Here is a 15,532-nt window from a genome sequence, read left to right as displayed (position 1 = left end):
GACAAACCATGCGAATAGTTAATTAACGAACATTCGCATTTGAATTTATGGCAGTTTCACTGTAGACGTTCTTCTGTGAGAGTGAAGTATTTGTCTTCACAGGCCAACTGATTAAGAATCATGAAGTTTGACGAACTCCTGGGGGAAATCGGGGAATTTGGCCCCTTCCAAAAGCGGATATACTTCATGGTGTGCTTTACTGCCATAGTGGGAGCTTACCAGGCAATGTCACCTGTCTTTCTCTTGGAGATAACTAATTACAGGTCAGTTACAGCATATAAACAACCGCTGGACAAATGAAAGCATTCATTTGACATTGGATTCCACCAAATCACAAAAACGTTACATGGTTGAAACCAGTCGCAAAAACGCCATCGAATAACATTTCTTGTTATCCCCCGGCATATACTGCGGGGGGATATAGCGATCAGCCAGTCTGTCTGTCCGTCCGTCCGTCTGTCTGTCCGTACTCATTTCCTTTTCCGGGGCAGAACTCGAAAACCATTCAGTGTATTTGATCGAAACTTGGCACATCTATCAGTCACATACTGAACTGGTGCCTTTTGCTATTTAGGAATTTTATAAATTTTATGTTTTTTACGTTTCCATGTCAACAAGTTGGACTTAGGTTCTTATGAGGGCGGTGTTCATTTCCGGAGCGTAACTCAAAAACTGTTAAATACTTTCTTACAAAACTTTCCATGTCTACCAGGCACATACTGAACTGGTGCCTTTAGCTATTTAGGAATTTTATAACTTTATATTTTTTACGTTTCCAAGGCCACAAGTTGGACTACACAGGACCGGTCTTGTGTGACAATATTTGCGACAGTAACATGAGTTGATTTGTCGAAGACAAACCATGCGAACAGTTAATTAACGAACATTCGCATTTAAATTTATGGCAGTTTCACTGTAGACGTTCTTTTGTGAGAGTGAAGAAGCATCGTCCGATTTATTGTTAAATATGTGGTCTTCACAAGCCAACTGATAAAGAATCATGAAATTTGACGAACTCCTGGGGGAAATCGGGGAATTTGGTCCCTTCCAAAAGCGGATATACTTCATGGTGTGCTTTACTGCCATAGTGGGAAGTTACCGGGCAATGTCACCTGTCTTTCTCTTGGAGATAACTAATTACAGGTCAGTTACAGCATATAAACAACCGCTGGACAAATGAAAGCATTCATTTGACATTGGATTCCACCAAATCACAAAAACGTTACATGGTTGAAACCAGTCGCAAAAACGCCATCGAATAACATTTCTTGTTATCCCCCGGCATATACTGCGGGGGGATATAGCGATCAGCCAGTCTGTCTGTCCGTCCGTCCGTCTGTCTGTCCGTACTCATTTCCTTTTCCGGGGCAGAACTCGAAAACCATTCAGTGTATTTGATCGAAACTTGGCACATCTATCAGTCACATACTGAACTGGTGCCTTTTGCTATTTAGGAATTTTATAAATTTTATGTTTTTTACGTTTCCATGTCAACAAGTTGGACTTAGGTTCTTATGAGGGCGGTGTTCATTTCCGGAGCGTAACTCAAAAACTGTTAAATACTTTCTTACAAAACTTTCCATGTCTACCAGGCACATACTGAACTGGTGCCTTTAGCTATTTAGGAATTTTATAACTTTATATTTTTTACGTTTCCAAGGCCACAAGTTGGACTACACAGGACCGGTCTTGTGTGACAATATTTGCGACAGTAACATGAGTTGATTTGTCGAAGACAAACCATGCGAACAGTTAATTAACGAACATTCGCATTTAAATTTATGGCAGTTTCACTGTAGACGTTCTTTTGTGAGAGTGAAGAAGCATCGTCCGATTTATTGTTAAATATGTGGTCTTCACAAGCCAACTGATAAAGAATCATGAAATTTGACGAACTCCTGGGGGAAATCGGGGAATTTGGTCCCTTCCAAAAGCGGATATACTTCATGGTGTGCTTTACTGCCATAGTGGGAAGTTACCGGGCAATGTCACCTGTCTTTCTCTTGGAGATAACTAATTACAGGTCAGTTACAGCATATAAACAACCGCTGGACAAATGAAAGCATTCATTTGACACTGGATTCCACCAAATCACAAAAAACGTTACATGACTGAAACCAGTCGCAAAAACGCCATCGAATAACATTTCTTGTTATCCCCCGGCATATAAATAAATACGCAATTGCCGACACGATTATTTCAGTTCTATCCGAAAATTACAAATATTTGTTTAGTTTTGGTCATTTGCATTCAACACTTAGATCTATAGGCCTAGAGTATATTACACAGATGTTGCAACTAGTGTTTAGGAAGGGGCCAAATTTGAAGCACCAGAGGTTGCGCCAATAATTCTCAGCTTGACTACAATATATGAATATGTCACGTGTATCAATATAACAATGCACAAAAGCAACTGATAAACACGAAACGAAATATACTTGATGTTTCCACCTACATCAGGCGTATCTAGATAATACTTTACTTACGATAAACGAAAACTCCAATACACATATTCCAAGACAACTTCAATTATGGATTTCCTGTACCTTCACAGAATTTTCACACACAAAACTGAGTTTGATCACTAGATCACACTTGTCCCACGTATGTTTTATTCGGTGGATTTGGATACACTTCGCGCACAAGTTTTAAAATACAATCTTAGATCACTTTCCCGTTTTGCCCACACCAATCCTTCATCAGCTTCTACGTTTAATATCCGTTTCTTCAATTCCGTGTATCTACGATCTTTCGAAACACTAAAGTCTTCGTCCAGAAGTATTGGTGGCGCTGTTTTCGAATCGACGAATTCTGCAACATGGTGGCCGCGCCATTACCTAGCTAACTGTGATTGCCTGTGCTGTGTCAAGCATGGTTGACAAAAGAAGTATGAACAAAAATATTCTCCTTCATCTTGTTCCACAATGAAATCTGCCTGTGACACTGATTCACTTATCCAAAAAATCGGCACTGAATTTATCAAGGTTTATGTTGCACTTGCAAAGGCGGGAAGAGAAGCCCTTTTTGTTGATTCGAGTTGGCGGTCGGAATGATGTAATCTTGAATTGGAACTTTCTCCACGATAAAGACACAAATGTCGTAATCGAAATGACCAAAGCCTCCCTGAACACCTCGAACAACTCTCCGTAAAATTAAGCGTCACATGAAAATGTTGTGTTGCTCATATTGAAGCATATCTTGACAGTTGTAAACTCGGATGCGTGGTTGCTAGGAGATCGCGTGGTCAGAAAGGGGGAAAACAAAAAAAGTTTTAGAACGTAATAAAAGAAATCCGCAGTGCAATCCAATTTTGTATACATATAATAGTATTCACGAAAACATTCATTTTTCTAAAAATGCAAATTAATTTATCAATTCCTGCCACGGTCGTAACCCCGATCACGTAGGTGGGTATTTCGAAGGGATTTTGTAATTACGCTGTGTGTATTACATCGTTGAAATCAACTGAACAGGAAGATTGTCGAGGCATTGACAGATGCTCGTCATGGATGTAGAAAACATGCATCTGAGAGAAACATTGTTGCTTTGAGCTTCGAGATCAAACGTGTTCATGCCGAAGTGGTTTATAAAGAGAGGATGATCTTTGCAGCCAGCGAATAATCTTGATGAAAATAATGTTGAAATCCAAATTCACGCACATGACAGAATTATTGTGAACAAATATTTATCTGAACATCCTTTCGACGTAGATCTGTGTGAGGCTGTCAGTGTTTTATCTCCAGTCCGAAGTGAAATAAGATAAAGTTTTCGTGTCTCAATTTTTCATGCCGCTGTGGAAAATGTGCACCGATGTAATAAAAGAAATGCTACTAGATCTACCGTTGCACGGTCTTAAAAGAACCAAGTCAACTCTATCTTTCTTCAGCTGTTTATTAAAAATTCGTTTCCAAAGCAAAGCGATTCGATCTACATCATAAATTAATGCATAGACTAGATTCTAGTACCAAGTGTTTAAACTTTTTTTTAAAATGTCATGAAATAACTTACACAATGATTGAAAGACATTTTTAAATAAATAATATAATTTACCATAACCGGGTTTTATTTTACGATCGTTGTCATCCAGATTCCAGATGTAATACAAGACGAACACAACGAAAAAAACTGTTGAAATCAATGATTGTCGAATATATTGTGAGAAATGCTATTCATAAACTGCAGATGTACCGTACACCACAGGATTCCGATTGGTGCCGAGATACATATTATGGTGTTTTGTTCAATTACACTGCTCTTATTCATCACGACAAACGTATTTCGTTCTCGTCCAGAGAATAGCGCAGAACTGTAATTTGTGTGCTGGACTTTGTTGGATAAATCGTGGACATTCCACAGTATCGTTTTATTTTATTTTTATTATTATTTTATTTCTTTTTGGAGTACACAAACAATATGTTTACAGAATATAGTTCACATGCAAACTTAAATACATACAAGTTACAAAGTATATCTATGGATGATAACAAACAAAAACTATTCCAGGGTCATATTGTTGGATTGTGCAAGTTCGTGGTTTTAAACAAATAGGTGGTGACAGAGAGACCAAAATGTCATGAGCTGTGTGTATTTACATTGTGAATGTGATATATTTCTGTCGATGTAATATGAATCGGTATTTCTTGTTTGATGTGTGGGAAATTTGGTATGGAGTCGGAAATGTTTGATTTGAATATGTTTTGCTTTGTTGCAGTTAGAATATGATTTAATACATCATTTCGTTTTTGTTGATATCCTAATAAAATTGTCAATTTTGAAAATTCTAGTTCTATTCCAGTTTTGTCTTTGATCCATTTTGTAAGGTTGGTCCAGGTATGTTTTACAATTTTGTACTCAAAGAACATGTGCACTCAGGTTTTATTTTTCTCGTTTACAAAAATTGCAAAGAAATGATTCTTTATATCCAATTTTGAACAGTAACTCGTTTGTTGGTATAATTCTATGAATAATACTGTATTGGAACCATTTTTGTTTGGAGGACACATTATATCTGTGGGGGGTACGATTAATCGTTTGCCAATCCTTTTCCGTCATGTAAAGGCCAAGATCTAGTTCCCATCTTTGAATGTATTTTCGGGATATCATGTTGTTGGATACTTTATTTAAGATATCATAAAATACCCTTCATCCCCCATCTCCACTAAGTTTTCAAGGAAATATGGTATTAAGGGCAGATGTAACTTAGATGTTAGGGCTATACTCTTACGCTTTAAATATTGTTTTATTGCTTGGATATGACTAGAATATTCCGGAAAATGTGTTTTACAGTCGTTTACATGTTTTAGGTCTAACAGATCTAGAAAATTTCTGTTCTCGTCTATCAAATGATTTACAAGATTAATGCCTATTCCCAAGTAATGTTTATAGTATACCTGAGTGTTCCCGATTCTTATATTCGTATTTTGCTATAAAGGTTGTGATAATATATCTTTTTCCTCTTTGATAGAATTTCCTTTTTTTTCTATTAACTTTCCCCATGCACACAGAACATCTTTCCAGAAAGCATTTGTCCAATCATTAATAACTTTTTCCGAAATATAGAATTAGCATTTTTTGCAGAAAATCAATTTGTGTTGGAGTTTTATTATTAATCAAAAGAGTGGTAAGTTTAGAGTGTAGATGTGAATTGAACAGACGTTTAATCCAAGATATCTTTTGAGCGTTGATTGTATATTTAATACCAGGCACTCTTAAACCTCCCTCTTCATAAGGTTTCATAATAGTATTTCTACTGATTTTGTCTGGTTTATTTTTCCATATAAAACGAAAACACAGTGTTTCGTGTTCTTTTATAAACCTTTCACTTGGATTAGGTAGGGTTGAGAAAAGGTGGGTTAGTTTAGGTAAAATAAGACTTTAGTACAGTAATTCTTCCGAATGGGGTCAGGTCACGTGCTCACCAACAGTTCATGATGATTTTTAAACTTTTAAGTTTGTCTTTGTAATTTCTTTCTACCATTTCTGCCAAATTGTGAGTAAAAATAATACCGAGAAGAGTGTAACTTTTTCTTGACCAATCTAAGTTCCAACTTTTACAAACAGCGTTGTGAGCCATTTGCTTGAGTTAATTTGAAGGCCTGAAAAAGACGCATATGTTTGAAGAGTTGTCATGGTGTTTTGGAGACAATTTTCAGTTCCATCTAATATGAGAGATGTGTCGTCTGCGATTTGGGAAATTAGATATTCTGTCTCATCGATCTTAATTCCATTTATATTTTATTTTTATTTTTATTTTTCTGCGCATAACAAGAATATATCAGAAAATAACGGGTCGTCCTGTCTACATCCTCTTGTTACTTTAAAAAAATCTAAAGGAAAACCGTTAACTAAAACACTAGATTTTATATCGTGATAGAATTCTCTTTTACATAAAACCCCTTTGATGTTCGTTAATTATTGTTGGCAGAACTTTTTTTATTCGATTTGCTATTGTTGCTGATGCTATCTTATAGGAAACATTTAATAGCGAAATTGGTCTCCAATTTTTTAAGTGCTGCTTTGGTTTATCTTTTTTTGGAATGCATGTTATTAGACCCTGCTTTTGACTAACTGATAATTCTCCTCTTTTGAAACCTAGATTCAATGGTCGTATCAGATATTTATGCAGATCTAGCCAGAAAAAATTTGTAGAATTCTACAGTAAATCAATCCGGACCCGGACCTTTTTCATTTTTCATATCTTTCAAAGATGTTAAAACTTCCTCATATTGTAACTCACCTTCGAGGCCTGATTTTTGTGGTGTGCTTAGTTTTGGAATATTAAGGTCTTTAAACATATCATCTAGGTCTACGTTTCTACATGTCTGTTTCGTGTACAACTGTTCGTAATCGTTTTATGATGATGTGAAGACGAGATTGCAGAAAGGTTTTGAAACCAAAGACCAAAGAGAGTTTATTCAGTATTGAAGGCCTCGTGGCCAGGAGTACAATTTCTTTCATATAACATGCGTACGATAGTGGCACGTGGGTGTATTACGTACTTTCTAAATATAAAAGTATATATCTATAAATAAAACTATCTTTAATACAGATTCACACTTCAGCTTAACGGTAAACTGGCAAATCTATCTTTAGATAAAGAGCAAAATCTCTTATAACATTAACATTTTGGGGGGACATCATGGAGGCAAATTTCTGCCTTGATGGACAATGATGAAAATAACGAGGAATTAAACTATCTCTGCTTTTCTCGTAATATGGGCAAACTAGTGCAAAATAATATTCATCTTCTAATTCTAATAAATCACACTTGTCACAGAACATGAATTCAGATTGTATAAACTGGTTGCTAAAGCGTTGGTTTTTGTACTTTTAAACCATGTGCTGAACATCGAAATTTCGCCAAAACTCTTACAAGATCCTTACCAAAGCATGAGATTAAATAGAGTTCAGTTTCCAATAGTGATTTATATGACGCATAATTATATATAATGGTTCAAGAACACAGAACTGATAATCTTTTGACTCCAGTTTTGCACAACGATGTCAATACATCTTCTCTTGAATAATTCCATAAAACAATGTATATGTCCACAGTCCTGCGATATCCACGCACAGCCAAAACCAGATTTAAACAAAAGCATTCTCACATGAGATGCCCATTTAACACTACCATTATCATCTTGTACTTTCAGCATTTTATAACAAGCATGTGGCAGTCGATTTGAATTCATGCGTATCATTGGTTGGTTGGTTTGTTATTTAACGCCGCACACAGCACTATTCCAGCTAGACCAGACAATCCAGTGATTAATATCATGAGCATCCATCCACGCAATTGGGATCGATGACATGTACCAACCAAGTCAGCGAGCCTGACCTCCCGATCCCCTTAGTCGCCTTTTACGACAAGCACAGTCACCTTTTATGGCAATGATGGGTTGCTGAAGACCTATAATTCTACTCCGAAATCTTCACGTGTCATGCGTATCAATCTACACCACTATCTTATACATCGGCTGAAATAAATAACACTTTGTTGATAACGGCCAACTTCACCAAGAACCGCATTAAATGATGCTTTATTACTGATCGACAAATATCTCTTTTGAAAAGAACTTTGGACTCTTTCTATACTTTCTCTAAATGTAAATCCCCAACTTTCACTTCAACAACAAGCAATCGGAGCTATTTTACTATCGAATATAGAAACAATTACCTTAAATGACAAGTACGGATAGAGCTTAGTCAACTTACAAATAGGAAAACATGCTTTTTTGGCCTGTGTGGCTAGGGTTTCACAGGCCTTAGACCACAGTAGACGTGATGAAAAGACAATGCCCAAGTATTTATAATATGTTACTATTTTCATTTCTGCATTTTTATAGTACCATTTTTCAACTCGTTAAATAACACCACCATTTCTGAATACAATTATATTTAATTTATCTATATTGACTTCCAGACCCCCAAGTATCACAAAAAGATTCCAATTTATCTAATTTTCTCTGTAACTCAATTACAGAGTCTGCTACTAAGACAATGTCATCCGCAAACAAAAGCAATTTGATTTCATCAATAAACTCATTCACAAAAATACCTTTTGTTACACTATTATCTAAATCGGTAGCAAGTTGGTTTATAAAGAATATAAATAACAGAGGGCTTAACACACAACTCTGTCGGACTACACTGGAGGTCTGAAATGCGTCAGTTCTAAAATTTCCCGTACGAACAAAAGCAAACACATTTTCATACATATTCTTTAACACTTTAAAAAAATCCATGGATGCCTTTCTTTAAAAGCAGATATAATAATTTAGTTCTACCAACGGAATCAAACGCTTTCCGGAAGCCAATAAATGCGGCACAAAAACGATGCTTTGATTTTGCGCTTGGACCCAACTGTGCATATAGATTTGTATGTATCATATTTATTTCTTAGTTGACTGTATTCCTGTTCCTTATTAGTTGATTAGTTCCAGATTTCTTTAGTTTTATAAATATCAGGTCAACCTCCGGTTGTATCAGTTGCCAAAGAGGTCACAACTTTCCAATTCACATTTGCAGATGTAAAATTCCATTTCTCGAGAATGACACCTACGCAGTTCAGGATGACAATCACAAGCAGCTCATTGAAAGGTTTATCCCCCAAGTTTCGGATTCCTACTCCAAGTGTACTTTGTACGACGTCCATAACAACAGTTCCCGTGCTGATAGCAACACCACCCAATACACGTGTGATGCCTGGGTGTACGACAAGTCAGTTATACAGTCATCAGGTCCGACAGATGTAAGTTTCTTGGACATTTAACTTGATAATATGACCACATGATTTGTTCAACCTCAACGACTCTATAGTGCTCACTGTAGTACGCCACAAACACACAGAAACATCCTATCCCACGTCATAAACTTTTGGAAGAAATGCCTGTTATATACACTTCTGTGCAACAGAAAGTAAATTAATGAAAACAGTCGCCTGTTGTGAGATACTCGTCGATATGATGCATATATATTATTGATGATACCCGTATCAAATACATCACCATCGAATAACCATTTCGTTTTAGTTATCGTTGAGCAATAACACGGCGGGTTTCACACATTGTCCCCCATTCGTGGAATCGAACCCGGACCATCGGCTTGACGAGCTAACTAGGCTTATCCACCGCCCCACTTCTTTACGGGACAATCTATCGTTTAATAGGGCAGGGTCAAAGTGGTGTCCTTGTCGAACATCCGAGTTAGATTCCACACACGGACCTGTTCAGTGTGAAGCCCACAATAGTATCCACATAAAGCAATACTATGTTTTTGTTCATACATTATTTTGTTTTCAGTTCAACATGGTGTGCGACAACGAGATTCTACGTTCCCACAGCAACATGATCGATTTTGCAGGGGGTCTTTTCGGGGCCCTTGTTTGTGGACCTATTGGGGACATGTAAGACCTAGCATCCGTTAATCATACGTACATAATCTTGTTTTACCCTGAACTATATCCAATAGATATCACCAAATTACCATATCAAAATCTATTTAATCTATTTTTCTAGACTATTTCTATCTTCCAGATCATGTGGAAGTTTGAACTGTGAACGCCTTCATTTAACTGCCTGTATTAAGTTTATGTTTTGCATATTTAGGTTCGGGAGAAAGAAAGCGTTGATTGGGACAGTCGTAATTAACTCTTTAGCAAACGTTGCCATTGCTCAAAGCGTCAATTTTGCAATGTTTGCTGTTTTCAACTTCGTGCTTGGATTCACTGGGATGGCGATGTTTATGCTGGCATTTGTCCTGGGTAAGAGCGTTCTAGTTTTATAACTGACTTTTCTGCTGTAAAATCTTGAGGTCTACACATTTGTATGATTATAGTTCATAAGAAAATTTAGTATGATATTTTATTATACCGATTCAGTAGAATAATCAATAGGATTTTTCGAGCAGCTTTCTATCTTTGCACACCACTCTTACTGTTATTTACAGCTATGGAATTCGTTGGACCATCAAAGAGGACATTTGCTGGGGTGGTAATTGAGTACTTCTGGGCAGCGGGATTGTTCTTACTGACTGGGATGGCGTATCTAATCCGGCAGTGGCGACATCTGCGATTGGCGTTGGGCATACCTCCAATCCTATTTGTTACGTATTGGTGGTGAGGTGACCTTGGGCTGTTTGACCTCTTCTTTGACACCTCCAAGACCTCCTCCCGTTCCTCTATCCCATCTTCCTCCCCAACCCCATTACTCTAACTCGAGTACCCTAAACCATCACCTCAAGCATTTCTTATTTCTCTTCCCCATCTTGTCCCCCCACACATCTACTTGTTCCTGACTGCCTCCGCCGTGTAGTGGATAGAGCGTCAGCCCGGAAAGCGTTAAGGGACTAAAAAAGGACTGGTCGCCTCGGAATTTTCTGTGACTTTTCTGAGTCTGTGTAGGGTATCCATGTTAAACTGCGGCACGGTATTTTAGTGGGCAAGCACTATAAATCAGCTTTAGTCCAGACAAGTACAAGCAACCACATAGACACGTGCATGCACGTTGCCGTATAAGTGTAATAATGGTTATGGGAAGTACATTTTTTTGCCAAGTAAGCAAAGCGAACGCCAGTTTTAATGGACAAGAAGCTTTCAATCAAAAACGATTTTGAGGGCTTTCCGTTGCGTGTCAGTTAGTTTTATTCAATGTTGAATTTCTCGTAAACCCTATCCTTATCAATAGGACGTTGATGATATCGCCAATCAAACATTGAGGCTTGTCTGTCACATCTTCCTGATTATCATGCCGTTATATCTAGCTCGTTCTCCATATGTCACAGGTTAATACCAGAGTCACCAAGATGGCTCATATCTCGAGGACGCACAGCAGAAGCCAATGCGATAATAAAGAAGATTGCAAAGTCCAACAAAGCTACTTTGAGAGACACTGTCATGTCCGACCTCTCGGTTGAGGAAGATGTCCAGCAAACACCACTGTGGAGCACATGTACAAGTCCAGTTCTTGTAATGAGATCTGTCGCTGTGTTCTTCAACTGGTATGTCATAATCCTCCATCGACTAAAATCATTGATTTATAACAGCATATGCATAATGTGTAATCAATATTGCTTTTGTGTTTTTGCAGTGGGATAGAGCGATTAGGTTCCATGTTATATATAAGTTGGAAATGGTATGATATATATTCAATGTCCAATTGATATAAAATGGTATCTGCAATGTCCTTTGGGAACTTCAAACGCTGCAAAAATATTTTACTTGAAAATCGAAAGAAGCTAATGGTACCGGTAGTATGATTTCTGTCGGGGGATTGTCCAGCTTCCTATTTCGGTATCTTGTGGTGCTACTATTTGATACCGCCTCCGTGTTCAAGTGGTAGAGCCTCCGCCCGGAGAGCGGAAGGTCCGGGATTCGATTCCCGGCCCGCGTCATACCAAAAGACGATAAAAGATGGTGCATTAAGGGGCTAAAGCAAGGACTAGTCGGCTCGGAATCAGTATACTGTGTCTGAGTGGGGTATTTATGTTAAACTGCGGCATGGTATCCCAGTGAGCTAGCACTATATATCGGCATTAGTCCGAACTAGTACAAGCAGCCACACACGTACATGCACGTCGCTATATAAGTGCAATAATCTTGGACGCGACGTTAAACCCCAGTTCACTTCACCTCACACCTACTTTTTGATTTCACTAAAAATATATATATTTGCGCCTAAGGCAATGATTGAAGACCTGTCACATCAGGTTCATTTGAACATTTTGCATCTGGGGTGCTTGCCTTTTGTGATCCAAAACCTATGATACCATCCTATAAATATTGCGGATGTGTTTTTGAAATGCCATGGATTAATTGTAGGTTTGCCATCAACATTGTCTACTACGGACTAAGCCTGAATGTGGGCAACTTGAGCGGTGATATTTATCTCAACTTCTTCATATCCTGCCTGATGGAACTTATTGGATCCATATTGTGCCATCTTCTTATGAATAAAGTTGGGAGGAAGACAATCCTGTGTTCCTCAATGATCCTCGGGGGCTTAACCTGCACTTCGTCTTTGTTCCCTTTGATTTATGGCAACTCTTGTAAGATATTATTCCATCTCATAGCTGTTAAGATGAACATTTACGACAATATGGTACTTGTATTACAACAACATGGCATTAATGAATTACGTTCAGCGTGAAATGATACTGGTATGAGAACGTTCTGTATTATCAAAAATATAGTTTATACAACTGTACATATGTAAATTGAACACCGAAACCCATTATCTCTACAATTATTCAGCAATATATTGTATCGGTTTAATAAGAAAACAGACCCGTGAACATTCCGAGGTAGAATAGGTCTTCAGCAGCCCATGCTTGCCGTAAAAGGCGACTATGCTTGTTGTAAAAGGTGACTAACGTGATCGGGTGGTCAGGCTCGCTGACTTGGTTGAAACATGTCACTGATCCCAAATGCGTGGATCGATGCTCATGATATCAATCAATGGGTTGTCCGGTCCAGACTCGATTATTTACAGACCACCGTCATATAGGTGAAATATTGCTGAGTGCGGCGTTAAACAGCAAACCAACCAACCAACTAATAAGAAAACTTCATTTGGTTGCACAATATACTATTTTGATGTTAGGATGATACACATACAATATAGGTTTTTCTTTTCTCCTTTAGCTACAGAGTGGATACTGATTGCAATCACTATGGTAGGTAAACTGTGTGCTGCTACTGCGTTCACCGTCATGTACATCTTCTCTGCGGAGTTGTTCCCGACAACGTTGCGACAGTCTGCTATGGGTGCATGTTCCTTGTTCGAAGGAATTGCTGGCATGGTGGCACCATATATTGCTGATCTGGTAAGAAGATTATAAAACACAATGTAAATAATCAAATACGGTTCGACTGATGTCATATACAGCATGTGTTAAATAATATTTATCGCATTTATGGAAGAAACAACACTTATAAAATACATGACATTAGATTACACGGTTTAGGTGATATGTATATATTGGTACCAGTATCGTTTGTTGCTGTACGACAAAAATGCCTTTGCATGTTCATTATATTAATATTATGTTTGACTTGTGAATGTGTTCTGTACTAAAGTAACATCAAAAGAACTGAAAATTCGGACAGTTTTTACGAATTACAAAATCACATTTGCGTGTTTGTTGACTTGTGCTGTCCAAAATCAATAGCAACTACAGAGTTTGCAAATGATTACACCGCTCCAGAGTGTCCACTAGCCCATTGCAAAGCCTAGTTTCCACTCTAGGTTGTGATATGGGCTAGTGGATACTCTTGCCTCGGGAAGATGATTAAGCCCAGCTTTTAAAATATTTGAAGTTTATTGAAATTAAAAATAGAAAATCATTACACTTTCAGACATAAGATATATCAAATGCATTCATTGCCTAAGTTATGAATATTTCTCTGAGACTGATTACGCCTTTCATTTACTATTTTTAGGGCATCCTAACCAAAGGACCTCTACAAGAAGTTCTGCCTCTAATAGTGTTCGGCTCCCTGACAATAGTTGCCGGATTAATGGCTATCGTGTTACCGGAAGCACGTGACCAACAGCTACCGGAAACATTACAAGATGCCATCTTTTTTGGAAAACCCACTCCAAGTCAAGATCAGTACTCTGATGTGCCAGTCAGTGACATCACCTAATTCTCAAGGCTCGTTTAGGAATTCACGTCCTACAGTTTCATACCACTGACAGTGACGATGAGAACAATAATGCAAGGATTATATTTTGTCCCATCTTTCTTTGTTCAACATTAATCTTCACGTTCAATTTTATGGCGCTTTTTCTTTCCTCGTGAATAGTTTGTTGTTCACCGCCCTTGCCTGTATGGGATACTTCAGAGCACACATGGGAGTAAACCAACACATCTAAGCGTTACATTCCCCGCGAAGACGTGGTGGGCGTAATCTATACCAACGGTATCATTCTCTGGAATGCTTATTGACACATAGAGGTTACTACTGTAAATCTAATAATCATATGACAGTCACGAATGCCGTAATCTGTAGTCCTGTTTTGAATCTTTACATATATTGTCTATCCTCAAGATCGAAGTGGAATTAATGCATTACACAACGGTCATGAGTCGATTTCATATGGCTTACTGCTTATTATTCCTACCCAGTGTGGATTATCAAGGCGATGATGCTGATAATTCAGAATAGACAAGACCAAATAACATTTTTTAAACTTTTAAACAATATCAATGCATTACAATCAGGAAAGTTGTTCGTCATAATCTGACCGAAGGTCATCACTATGGAGCAGCCAATCACGGACGTGGAATTCGATATCGCACATATGCATTACACCAGTTATTTCAAATGGGTTTCCCATCCATGTGTAAGAAGACAAAGAAAGCCTGTATTTGTTCTTCAGTTAACACAACACAGTTCCGGTTACATGATGGCCTCCCCCAGGATATAGACGACAGAACCACCACAACCTGACAAGGGAGCGCCTGCTGTAGTAGTGTCCTGGTCAGGCAGGGAGTTGAACTGGTCAGTTTACAGTTTTTCAAAACGCCTTATGGTAGACATGTGGAGGGCATTTCCAAATTGAGGCATCAGTGCCAAAAATGATGTCAGTTGCTGTTCCTATTTTGACTTGTACCATTCAGGTGAACAATTGAACTGTCTTTGCATGTGTTTGTGACGAGAACCACCAGTGGGGCACGACACTTTCACCTTTTAGCAGGCATCTGGTATTAGCATTATTTGATAGGATTCATAAACACATGATCATAATACAATCGGAGTCGCACAATCAACTCTGCTTTTAGCAGAGATATCTTGAATTTAGGGAAAGGGTTTTGACCGTTTTATTATTATTATAATTGTTATTATTATGTACATATTAAAATAAACAATGCAGCAAAGAGAGTTTGGGTCATCCTAGAACAGTCAGGCTGGTTTGGCTCATCATTAGCCCAGGGTCCTTGTCCCCTCTACACGCAGCTCAGGAAGCGATGCCTAGTCGAACCCACCCAGAACTTTTCAGAGAATGTGAAGACTCCCTAAACCTGCAGCCTT

The 15,532-nt window shown here is 38.1% G+C and overlaps 1 protein-coding gene across 1 annotated transcript; it reads left to right on the top strand.

The window, feature by feature from the left end:
• The first annotated feature begins 1,880 nt into the window (after window positions 1-1,880).
• On the top strand, window positions 1,881-15,296 carry LOC124149087 (organic cation transporter protein-like). Its single transcript, XM_048380635.1, has 9 exons — window positions 1,881-2,023; window positions 9,028-9,250; window positions 9,801-9,904; window positions 10,107-10,261; window positions 10,447-10,615; window positions 11,281-11,496; window positions 12,317-12,618; window positions 13,139-13,320; window positions 13,937-15,296. The coding sequence occupies exons 1-9, from the start codon at window positions 1,881-1,883 to the stop codon at window positions 14,141-14,143; spliced, it is 1,701 nt and encodes a 566-aa protein (XP_048236592.1). The 3' UTR covers window positions 14,144-15,296.
• The last annotated feature ends 236 nt before the right edge of the window (window positions 15,297-15,532 follow it).

This window comes from Haliotis rufescens, unplaced genomic scaffold (genome assembly GCF_023055435.1).
Source record: "Haliotis rufescens isolate VD_foot unplaced genomic scaffold, xgHalRufe1.0.p SCAF_32, whole genome shotgun sequence".
Lineage (NCBI taxonomy): Eukaryota > Metazoa > Mollusca > Gastropoda > Lepetellida > Haliotidae > Haliotis > Haliotis rufescens.
This window is presented reverse-complemented; position numbering and strand designations above follow the sequence as displayed.